The sequence below is a fragment of the Corvus cornix genome, chromosome 2 (assembly GCF_000738735.6).
Source record: "Corvus cornix cornix isolate S_Up_H32 chromosome 2, ASM73873v5, whole genome shotgun sequence".
In the NCBI taxonomy this organism is placed as follows: Eukaryota; Metazoa; Chordata; class Aves; order Passeriformes; family Corvidae; genus Corvus; species Corvus cornix.
Genome location: NC_046333.1, coordinates 92217595 through 92229743, shown reverse-complemented (window position 1 = coordinate 92229743; position 12149 = coordinate 92217595). Strand labels below are relative to the sequence as shown.

General features: G+C 41.6%; 2 protein-coding genes and 1 long non-coding RNA gene across 5 annotated transcripts in view; 2 read left to right on the top strand and 1 right to left on the bottom strand.

Annotated features, from left to right (window-relative positions):
* AHRR (aryl-hydrocarbon receptor repressor) overlaps positions 1-10855 on the top strand; it is a 90479-nt gene extending 79624 nt beyond the window's left edge. The window contains exon 11 of the mRNA XM_039549702.1: positions 1905-10855. Coding sequence (XP_039405636.1) covers positions 1905-3024 — 1120 coding nt within the window. The 3' untranslated portion in view covers positions 3025-10855. The remainder of the gene's footprint in view (positions 1-1904) is intronic.
* The window catches only part of LOC109143868, a 32161-nt gene extending 20859 nt beyond the window's left edge, over positions 1-11302 (bottom strand). Inside the window, exon 1 of the long non-coding RNA XR_002044251.2 lies at positions 11084-11302. This is a non-coding gene — a long non-coding RNA (uncharacterized LOC109143868). The remainder of the gene's footprint in view (positions 1-11083) is intronic.
* Positions 11303-11473: 171 nt separating this feature from the next.
* LOC104685828 overlaps positions 11474-12149 on the top strand; it is a 28647-nt gene continuing 27971 nt past the window's right edge. For 2 of the 3 annotated variants that reach the window (XM_010393870.4, XM_010393869.4), the window contains exon 1: positions 11474-11749. In XM_010393870.4, coding sequence (XP_010392172.2) covers positions 11675-11749 — 75 coding nt within the window. In that variant the 5' untranslated portion in view covers positions 11474-11674. The remainder of the gene's footprint in view (positions 11750-12149) is intronic. The other variant, XM_010393872.4, reaches the window with a different exon arrangement.

Sequence of the window (12149 nt, the reverse complement as noted above, 5' to 3'; positions counted from 1 at the left end):
CCATGGGACTGTCTGTTCCAGTTCCTGTGGGCCTTGTTGAAGTATCTCTTCAAGATAGTCTGAGGGAAGAGATAAGAGAGTGGACACAATGAGCAGGGGCCAGGAGTTTTACGTAGCCACCATCTGGCCCAGTGTTAAAAATGTGGTTGTTATCCTGGATTTTTTCCTTTAGAATGCCTTGCAGGTGGAAGAAATAAATGAAAAGTCTTTGCACTTCTAGAGTAAATATTCCTTGCAGGTAGTGTATCTCCCAATATCCACATGACTGCAGGGCAGCTCCTACCTAAGGATGCTGGAACTTTTTACCTTTACTGGGATGGTGCAAACATCATCTTGCTGTGTGAGGGAATGAATTTCTATTAAGAAGAAGATTAAAAGGGGCTGTTTCCTTTATTAGTTTCTCTACTTCCAAATTGTTCTTTTGTGTAATTAAGCATGTTTCTTTAGTTAAATTTTTACTTTCTGAATGATTAAAATCCTTCCTTTCTTCTTGATAGTTCCCGCAGACTGAAGTATTACAAGATTTGGCCTTGGTGAATATATTCAGTTCCATCTTAGTCTGCAAGAGACTTTGTATTTGCTACTACGTTTTTTTTGTTGTTGCTAAAATGTATGCTGTCTTCTGGGAAACATACATTCTTTTGGAGAATTTTCACGGGATACTATTTCACTGTAAAATTCTTCATTTGGAGGTTTAACTTTTTTTGACTATTTCATTTTGTTCGGTCCTTTGTTTCTCAATTTGACCATTTTCTGAGAAGCGTGTTCTGCAGCAAACTTGTATCAAACCATTTGCATCTCAATACTGTCAATAATAAAAATAAGAATATTTAGCAGAGGACTGAAAATATTTAAAACGTTAGAAAAAAAAGAGAAAATATTCTTCTTTCGTGGTGTACTTTATTACAGTTTCTCTCTTTGTAACAACATGGACTCCCTCTACTGGAAGATCCCTTACTTGCACATTGATTCGATACTTAAGAAAAAATTCTATTGTGACCTAAGAAAAAGACTTCTAAACCCCTTAGTAGGTTTTCAGGTTTTCACATGAAGTTTCCTATTGAGATGTCTGCTTCTTGTTTGGAGAGGGATGAGGTGGTTTCATAGCACTGACCCTGCAGGGTTGGGAATCAGCATATTAGTGAATTCAAGACCTGAATCTCAGGATTTGGACCCTAGTTCTGAAAACAGCTGCTTCAGGCATGGAAGTGCTCAGGCAGCACTCTCTGCCAGTGTTCTTCTTTAATGTTGAATACTTCAGCTGGAGGTCATGGAAAATTAATTTACTGGCCATCTTAGAAAACAAAAGGCAACATAAATTAAGTTAGACATATAAAACAAACCTACACCCAATATTAACATCTGTGACTATTCAGTTATTTAATTTGGGCATTTTATTTCCTCTCAGCTGTATTCTTGAAATATAAGACCCCTGTGGTTCTCCCTCAAATCACTCTGATCAGAAAGCTCTTCTGTGTCCAAATAACTCCTTGTTAACAAAATACATCTCATTTAAGATACTATTTGTATTTTATCTCTAGAATTTTCTACACACAAATATTATTTAGATATATTTCAAGGGAAGAAAAAAAGTGTAAGGGAATTACTTTACACATAATTAGGTCTTTATTGAACTGTGTGCCCAAAATGGAAGAGCAAATTCATGATGGAATTCAAATGAAGCAATGCCTCAGAAAGTTAGCTGTGCACACACATTGACACCCAGGTGCAGGGACACTCTTGTTCTCTCAAACAAATGCAAAGGTTATGTGCACAACAGTGTGAAAGTCCCATATTGAGGACAATGTATGGCTTGTAACACATGTTGAGCCACTCTGTATCCCAGAAAACAACCATTTAGAAACCTCTGACTGACTGACTTTCTTTTCTACTCTTATTGAAAGGGAAGAAGATGAACAACTGAAGATACTAAGTGGTTTTGCCAGTTTGAAAGGAAACCTGGAGGGGCTTTCCTATAATAGTGCCATTGAAACTCTGGGCCAGTGGAAGCATCTTAACTGGGCAGCAGTGAAGAATGAACAAGATAACGTAAAAGTGAAGTTTGAGCCTCATACTAATGGTGAGTGTTTTATGCAAGAGGAACCTCTCAGTTCTAACACATCAGTTTTAGGCATTCAAAACAACTGCACCACAAACAGTAGCTGGACTTTAAGAAACTCGAGTTCTTGTTCTATGAGCCAGCGAATGAACACTTGTCCAAACAGGAGAGCTGGATCATTCTACAATAGAGACCAAAATTTCTTAAATTTGGCATCAACTTGTTCTTCCCACTGGGGGAGCACAGAAAATGGCCAGTCTTACTTGGGGCTCCAACAACGCTGTGCAGAGAACTATGCAACAGACCACCTGAAGCTGCAGAGACCATTAATATCCTCAGAGTCTCTCTATGACACTGCTGTTCCCTTGGAGATGCCTATCAAAACAGAATACGATTCTGATTCTGAAAACATTGCTGATAACTACCTGCTGTCGCAGAGCCGAGCCTGGCTGGATGAGAGTGGCTCAGTGAGAAAGCAGGTGTCCAGCTATCCCAACAGAATGTACCTCAAAACAGAACCGGACCTCTGCGAGCCAGCCCTGCCTTGCCAGAAGCCAAGGCACTGCCTTTACACACCACATAATTGGCAATGCATCATAGCAAATCATCCCAACAACCTGAACTTGAACAGAGCTTGCAAGGGTTCACGGAACAAGGAGGTGGCCCCATTCTGCCCTCAGAACGCCTCCGTGTGTTTGGAAAGCATGCCCGACCTGCCACACACAGCTTGCTACAGCCACTTCTACAGCCCCAGCCCAGGGGAGGAGAAAGAGCAGATTAATGAGGTGTTCAAAGTGCCATGTGAATTTAAAAACCCCTGCTTGGTTCAAGCAATCAAGCGTGAGCCCCTGGATTCTCCACCGTTGTCCAACAGTGGACAGAACAGAGTACACGCGAGCTTTCCTGAAAATACATTAGCAGGTCCTGTGCCTCATAAAACCACTGAATGTACATTTTTGCAATAGATTTTATAACATTTGAAATATTTATAATGTTAAAAGCAAGAAGTTGTAGATTCTCTTCCAGTTTGGTTAAATGAGTTACTAAAATCAAAAGCCAGTGGAAAGATTTTGAGTGTGTGTGTGTGTGCACCTGTGTGTGAAAAGAAACAGACACAGGTACACACATCCTACCCCCCCCTACTGCCCTTCTCTTAGTGATCCTTGTGAAGAGGAAAGAAAGATTAAACCTCAGGCACAGAAAAATAATTATTACTTGCTGCACAGGTATACCTGATCATTTTTCTTTATCACCTTTCCTCTCTTGTCTATACTTCACTAGCAAGGTCTAGCCATTTCTGTTTCCTTTGGTCTGTTTTTCTCAAGGTGATGTGATGCCTCTGTGCAAACCAAAAATGTTTATGGTCTTCAGTGTGGCTAGTTCACCTTAGGAGTTCTTGCTTTATAATTATTTTTCTACTCTCATAAGAAGGATCAGCTATTCCTTCATCCCAGCATTAAATTAATGGCAATAGGAAAGGGCTTCACAACACAACATCTTAATTTAAAAGGACCACATTAGTAAAAACAATGACTTTCATAAATGCATTATAAATTATTTCAAACTTCAAACTGAAGTTACTCCTAAGTTTCTTGATAATATTATTGGTTTAGAATCCATTTTTTTCCATTTTAATGCCATCAGCCTTTCATGTTGCTGCTGAAAGACTGAACAATGGGATGTAATCCACTTCTATAAATCAGTTACAAAATGTTGTTAAGTATATGGGAGAACAAAGTATTTCTCCAATTATTTTCCTTACTGTTACTTGTAACATTAACAAAGGAAAAGCACTTTTTCACTTGATAGTATTTCTTTGACTGATAGCAGCTTATTAGATATCGTCACCTTACATCAAAACCAAATCCCACACTAAGATTATTTTCAAAAACATCCTCGTTTCAATCCCAAAAGAAACCCTTAATCTCACTGAGAGGTAACTGGTGGATGCATACCTTTCAAAAGCACTTCAGTGCACTTTAGTGCTTTTGAAAACAGAGTATATACTTTTCTTTGAACCCAGACAGTAATGTATTTCCACAACAAAAAAAATAAAATTATATTTTGGGTTTTGTTATTGTTGTAGTTTGACTCCTGCACTAACTTTTGTTTTAAAATTGCACTATTTCAACTTTTTATCAACTTCACCAATATAAAAACCACATCATTTAAAAAAAAAATGCTTAGATGTATGTATATGTGCTTTTTGAAAGAAGCCCTGTAATGAATGTTTTCTTTTTCAAAATGTTATAAATAATTATAATGTCTTCCTTTCTCTATCTAAGGGCATGGCATTTTTTACATGCCAGAAGAGAGGCATAAAATTCTCCAAAATATTTTAAATATGTGGGATAAGTCCAGTTTTCAGGTAGTGCAATGGTTCTGCACCTGGGAGGCTGCTCTTCTCCAAGAAGACTGACCATCTTTTCTGATAGAAATTACTGCCTGTACATTAGAGTTGGCAAGTGTAAAGATACACATTCTCTGCATGCCAGTTAAGTGCTTATGAACTGTGGTATGATCTGAAATGCACACTGGACAGTAAAGCAGGGCAACAATATCTTACTGTATTTCAGGTTAAATCTGCCATAGTCCACTTGACTGTATCCAAGCCATGAGAATGTTACCTTTCTGGTGTCTGAGGTACATCAGCTCCCTGCTGGCTGTGTGCTGCCGCTTATTTGAGACAGTCTTGATATCCTTGCTTTAATACTCCTGCCAGTGGTTGCAGTGCAATATCAGACCCTGTTCTGAAGTGAGACCACAGTGGTGGAATTTACACTGCTCTCCAGTACACCACTGTCCATATCACATAAATTCAAGCCAAACTGCAAAAATACTTGTGGGCAAGCAAACTTGTTGCTCATGCAGAGTGAGACTGCCATAAATCAGTGTTGCTGCACAGCCTCTGCCTCACTGATTCGCTATCTACATAATTACAAGCAGCAGTTCTTTAGACTCTCACAGAGCTGCTGTCATAGTCCTTTGCTTGGCATGCAGCAGTGGCACTGCTTATGTGCTGGTGCCAGACACTCTACTGCGTGCCTCATAGCTGCTTGTTGGGTTGTGCTATGAACCCTGTAACATTCTCCAGTCCAGCTCCTTGTGCAGCTGCCTGGCAGAAATGAGATGATGGGGAGAAAGGGTAGTGCGGGAATAGGTGGCTGGGGGCAACTGGAGGACACACCCACATGACTTCTGAAAGCAGCTTTTTAAGAATCACTGTCACACCCCTTCGAATGAGAGTACCTGGGCTTGGTTTCACACTGCCTAGTACTTTCTCCCATCATTTGCATTGATGAAGTAAAACACTGTTATCTTCATCTGGACATGCTGGTGCCATTTTGCAGGATGGGAGTGGTTACACCAGGTGCAACTCTGTAGAGGACTGTGCCACCAAAAGCCTTGTCTATGCTTAGAAATATTACCTGCTGTGACTACAGTGGGAGAGCTCTACCAGCCAGATTTCTCTCTTCAGTGCAGAAGTAATTTATACTAACAACAGAAAATCTCTATTGCTCTCTCTGTTACAAAATTCATTCTTTTTTGTTGACATAACTCTCAAGCTTTCTGGGCTCATATCAGTTATAATTATTTTCCTCATGTTTCCAACAAACCCAGACAGATTTTACACATCTTGATTGATATTACAGAGGTAGGTGAAGCTTCTGCCTGTAAGGGAATGTAATCTGATACATGAGATGTAATGGCCTTCTAGAAGGATGGATGAATGTGTGACTCAAAAGTGAGATGTCACCTTCTGACTCCCTGCTGTGTAAATGCAGTTACATTTATTATTCCATAAAGTCTGAAACCAAGAATAAACACACTTATCCTGTACATCACATTTGATTTTGGCCCACTTAATTTGTGGCTGAGTTCTTATTTCAGGTCTCACAAGAAAAAATGTGGTATGAGTAGAATTTCTTCTAAATTAGCACACATGCAGTACAGCAATCTCCCAAGAACTGGGCTTATGGAGAGATCAGCAGTTTATCCTCTTTTTGGGCAATTGCCAACCATTGTTGGTAGTAAACAAAGACCAGTTCCTTCTAAGTACTTAGAAAGAACAGAGGAAATAAACGCTTAAAAATAATCTCTTTCCATTTGTGTTTTAAGGCACAGATATGCCTTCATCCTCTCCCCATGATATGTGCCCTGGATTGAGTCGGGCCTGAAATCTGACATTGCATTGTACCCTGTTAAATTACCACTGATTTAATCTATAAAACCTTTTTGTATGAAGACATTAATGACCCCCTGGCACTGACCAGTAAATAGGATGAAAGAGAGAGCAGTTCTTTAAAATGGTTACATTTTCTTAGTGGTTGTTGCCGCTTTGGTATTATTCTAAAAACTAGCACTGAGAAGTAGGATTTAAGATATTTTCAGTCACTGGTGTTTAGCTTTTATCCTTAATGAACTGGTATTTGTATCCCTTCAGCGCAACCCTAAAGTCTGTTTTAGGAGCCTCCCAATGCATTTATTGTAGCAACAATAAAAAATTATTCTTGTAGAAGAAATGCCTAGTCAAATGGTTGCCTAATAGGAACTTGGGGCATTCAGGCCGTAAGAAATGCCTGACTGATAATAGCATTCAAACTTCCTCAGCCATAAACTCTTCAGAGGCTGAGACAGAATGGACTCATGAATTCCCTGATCTTTGGGGAGGGTATATTTTGGTGTGGATGGTGAGCAGTTCCAAAAGCTGTGAGAAGGTGTCTCCCGCTGGGATGTTACTTGGTCCACAGAGACCAGAGACAATATTATCAGTGCTAAAGCTGCTGATCAAGGTCTTGACTTTACTGAGAATGTGACCTGATTTCAGCTGTCAGTGGACAGCTGCTGAGCACCATACAAATGCTACTCAAACACTGTTGAAAGCTACTATTTTTACTGAGAAACAACATGATTTGAGGTAGGAGCTTGAACAGCAAAAAGAGGGGATTTTCCTGCACTTACATAGTGACTGAAACTGGGGCAGACCTCCACTGTAGGTAACACTATAAATAATTTACATTGACTTAAAAGTCTTCAGATACCAAAGTAAAGCTCTGTTTCAAAAATTCTGTGTGAGGGCAGCACTGTGGGAGTGGTAAGCTTGTTTCAGTTGTCCTCAGTTTGGAGATTTAACAAGGGAAATGAAAGATTAAGAGACTGTACCTAAATCCACTGTAGGAAAGACTAAACTTCCTATTCTTTGATTGTAACATGGTAATGCAAAGTTTAAGTCTGTGGTTTACCCACCTTTTATTGGAACACAGCCATGTATTCTTAAAGTTCTTACATCTGAGTCTGCTCTGGATGGCTTAGGGAAGTCTGACATTTGAGCATCAGTCAGTTCAGTAAGACTTTAGGTGCTGATCTTTTGATATAGTATTGAGATCGACAGAGCACGTGCAATTCTTCTGGAAATTCCTAGTGCTTAAAATACTTAAGAGGCAACAAGCCTGAGACAAGGAATATTCTGTGGGATAAGATCAGCTTCTGCTGCCTAGAAGCTTTTCTTAACTCTTTGTGTTGAAGCCATACTGGAACTTAAATAGGACAGCCTCACCCACTGTAGTTACTTCAAGAAACCTATTATTTTCTCTTAACAAGGCGTTATGTTCAATTAAAATAGTTAAAAGGCATAATTTCCCCTACCTATGAATACATATATTGCCTTAGGTAGTGGTAAAAAAATTAACATACTTTTATTCTTTCATTTGAGTGTCACTTAACCAAGAAAACCAACCTCAGAATGACAGGGGTATAGAACGGTTCTATTTTTCTTGTCTATCTGCTCGTTTCCTCTCTTTCTCTCTCTCTACTCTTCTAGAGTGTAAACATTCAAAATGGAAATACTTTCCTGATCATACTGAGACAAAAAACCTGAACGTAAACTAGACTGTAGAAAATGTCTCACTAGAACAGGACTTTCTCTCCCTGGAGTTCCTTCTTTTAAATCTTGCCAAGTCCTACGTGAAACTGTGAGTCTCAACTGAAAACAGGCATCTGTAACATGTAGGGAGCAAGAGATTGTGCAGGTGGCCATGCTCACATTGTAGTCACAAGACTTTTATCCAGCTGAAGGAGATTCATACAAGAGGGCTGCACCGGGTAGCTTATGTTCATAGGCACTGCCACCCTGACAAACAGGTCTTTGTCACGTTTCAGTGACATGTGGCGTGTTCTTGTCACTATGAATACGTTTCCCTATCATGCTATCAGAAATGCCTCTGAGCAAAGTCATCAGCGACAGGCTGAAATACATTCTAAACTCACAAAGTACTTTTAAAAAAAACCAACCCAAATGTCTGGAGATCCAAGCATTTGCTTGTGGTTAGGCAAAGGTGTTCTTTGAGTGGAAGTTTGGAAGAAAGTAATAAAAGAAAAAAATTGTTAAGACAAATTTTGGGGAGAGAAAAGATATATTGCCATCAAGGTGTAATTATTCTGTGACTACAGCATTAATTCTTCATCCACTGTTAAAAATTCTGTGGTCTGAAATCACGTCCTCTTTTTCTTTTTTCAGTAGAACTGATTTTGTAACTTTTCAGGTTAAAAATAATTCTTGAGAACAAGGATTGAGGCATTTCAATGCTAAGCTGCATTTCTCAATCGGACTGAAAAAGTCATTCTAGGAGGCATGAAGTGCTCCCGTTCCTTTCCTGGGGCTAGTCTTCCAAACTCTGGCAAATTCAGTGTGTGCATTATCTCTCTTGCTGCTGGTAATTGTGCAGCTGATGCTCTAACTATGCAGTCCAAAGTTTTTCAATATTTCCTTGATGCAACAAGGCTCCAGGGACAGCTCCAGTTTCACATTTGTACTGGTAGAATTATGGTAAACAAAGATGTGGCAGAAGGCAATAGAAAGAACATCAGCTGCTTGGCTAGTCTTATTAATTCTATTTCAGCAATTAAAATGCTATGTTAGAAAAAAACATGTGAACTTCTGGTCTAGAGCGCCTCATTCTGCACCACAGGATGGTGTAAACTCTCCCTTCTGAACCTCTTTTTTTTCCTTTTTTTTAATTTTTTTTTTATTTTTAATTTCTGGACCACGTGTGTCCTCCCTGTGCTCATTTAAAACGTGAAATAAGGAGAGGCAAACATCAACTGTTGTATGGGGTTTTTTTTTTCTAATTCTGTCTTTTGAGAAAGAACTTCAAAAAGGCAAAAGTTATCTTAGTTCTCAATAACAGGATTCAGTTTTGTTTCTACTCTTACCATAACTAAGAAAATTCTTCCTCTGCATGGTCAACAAACTTCCCTCTTCTGAAAGGGCTCTTCCTGACACCCTCTCCCCCCTGAACTCCTTCTTAACCAAACCAAAGAACACTTTCTTCCTTAAAGGCAATTTTCTTTTCTTTCTCTAGCTTTTCCACCTTTGTGATTGCTTAGGATGGTACATTTTGGTCTCCAGCCTTGCTGTTTTCTGTGTCTGTAGCTTTATTTCCACTTCAGGCATACTTCAAAAGTTTTGCCAAAAGAACAGTGTTAGGCAGAAGTGCAATCCCCCATTTCTCCCTGCCCTCCTTAATAAGACAGAGGTACTCACTAATTACAGATGTACCCCTAAACCAGACAATAGGTCACTCTGCTGGTGAAACATCCTCTCTTCAGGAGTCTGTACTGCCAAGAAACCACCAGCTACCACCAACAGTTTAGTGCTACAAGTATATAAATAATGCCAAATCCTTTTTTTCTTTAGACACGGTCTCTCTTTCAAACAATCAAGGAACTAATTTTCTCCTTTTTTCTTCTCTCATTTTTGTCTACATGGGTTTATTCTTTCACTGTGCAATTGCACTTTAAATTTGCAAATTTTTTTTTTTTTTTAATTAAGAAGGGTATGGAAGCATTACACGATGTGTACAGTGCAGTGTTTTTAACTAATCCATTTTAGATTTGGAGATTAGAACCACAAACATGGATCAAGAATTTTAATGTGACTCCATGTAAAAGACTGACTGTTACAGAAATGCCCATGAAAAATATGAGTACCAATAATATCATCACCGAAGGGATATAATCTGCCATCACACTCCACTAATAAACCTGTACTAAAAGTGCCATTCCTGCATCTTCTGCAGAAACACAGCGGAGGACAAGACTAACTCTTAGCAGTCTGGTCTAGTGGAAGGTGTCTGTGCCCATGGTAGGGGGGTTGGAACTGGATAATCTTTAAAATCCTTTCCAACCCAAACCATTCTATGATTCCATGATTAACAAACAGGTGTACGGAATTCTACCAACAGTTTTGGCCTATCTGGCACTCCATGATCCCCCAACATCTTTTGGGGGAGTGTGTATTTCTGGAGAAAACACTGCAACCACCCCAGCACTATTTGAAAATGTGCTAGATGTTGCAGCTAATGCCTGCACTGGGGCATGTGACCGAGGCATGAATGCTGCCCACCTGGGGAGGTGAAGCAGCAGACAGGCACAGCTCCAGCCCCGGAGAAGCCAATGGAGGGAATCCTGTGGGATCACCTTTGGTCATGTGTAACCCAACCAGCACCACTGGCTGTGCTGCTTCGTGTACAGGAGTATCATAGGTGTCACGGTATATCACTCATATACCTGTAAAATATATTGTGGCTGATTCAAAGCAGGCAGTGACCTGTGGATTTGACGTACTGGCATGTTGTTTAAACCCGGTGCACTTTTCTGTTGTGTTTTGTACTGTCTCCTCAGCCTGCTTTTAGAAGGAACTTTCAAGCATACTTCTTAAATTATATTTTACATTTATTACCAGGCAAAAGCATAAAGCTGAGACATTTTAAAATAAAATGTTTGCATTTAAATTAACGCTGCTGCTGCTTGTGTTTCTTGCTGCTTCCCTGTACTGGGCCCAGTAACCCCCTCGCAGTGGGCCCAGCACTCCCCAGCCTCAACTGGTTCCAGTATCCCCTCTGGACTTGTTCCAGCATCTGTCCACCCTGGGCCCCTCCCAGGATCTGCTCTGGATTGGTCCCAGTACCCACCCCCAGCCTGAACTGGTCCCAGTATCCATCCTAAACAGGTACAGGCACCCACCCTGGTCTGAACTGGTTGCAGTATCCTCTCTTGGCCTCAACTGGTCCCCGCATCCCCCCTGAATTGGTGCCAGCATCCTCTCCTTGAAGTCCTCCCGGAGTCTCTTCTGAACCGGCCCCAGTGTCCATCCTGAAGTGGTCCCACCACGCACCCTGGCCTGGTCCCGGGCTCCATCACGGCTCGGCCAGTCCCGGTTTCCTCCCTTGCTCCAGGGGGATCCAGGCCGGGGGCGGGAGGGGGGCGTGGCCTGGGGCGGGGGCGTGGCCTGGGGCGGGGGCGTGGCCTGTTGCCCGGCGCGCGGCGCGGCGCTGGCTCCCCATTGGCCAACGGCCTGGGGGCGTGGCTGTGGCAGTGACGGAAGTGACGAACGCGGTGGGGGGCGCCGCGGGCGCGAGCTCCCGGATGTTCTGCGGCTGCGCCGGCGATGGAAGATGTGGATTGAGCCACGAAATAAAACAATAGCGCTTAAATAGCAAAATAATAACCCGGCTCATCCGCCTGCCCCAGCTGGTCGCTGGAAAGCACCGTGTGAACAAGAGTTGGTTTTATTTATTTTTTTTTTAATTTTTTTTTTTTCGCTGGCCGTGCAGGATGAGCGCCGTAGCTGAGGAAGTTAAGGCAGAAGATGGCAAAGCGGAGCCTGAAAAAAAGCACTTCTACTGCGAAGTGAGTAGGTTTCTTTGGTGGGTTTTCAGCCCGGGTGCTCGAGGACAGGCACTGGAAGGTGTGCGGGGGTCGGGGACGCGGGGAGCTGAGCCAGGCGCGGTGGGCAGCCAGGAGCGAGGGGGTCTTTAATGTGGAGAATAACGTGGCCGGTCCCTGGGGGAGCTGCTGGTCTCAGGATTCGATGAATTCAGGTTGTTCTTGAGCAGTCACAGGTGCGGTGTAATGGTTCTTAATGGTGCAATGGTTCATTGCAGGCTTTCCAGTCTCTGTTGAGGGTTTCTGATAGGCGGCCGCAAAGGCTCATTTATCTGTAAAAGCTGCAGCTTCGGGTCAGACCATGTTAAATTTGTCAGTGCTGTACTATTGTAGCACTGAATGTTTTCCTGGCGCATTCAAGTTC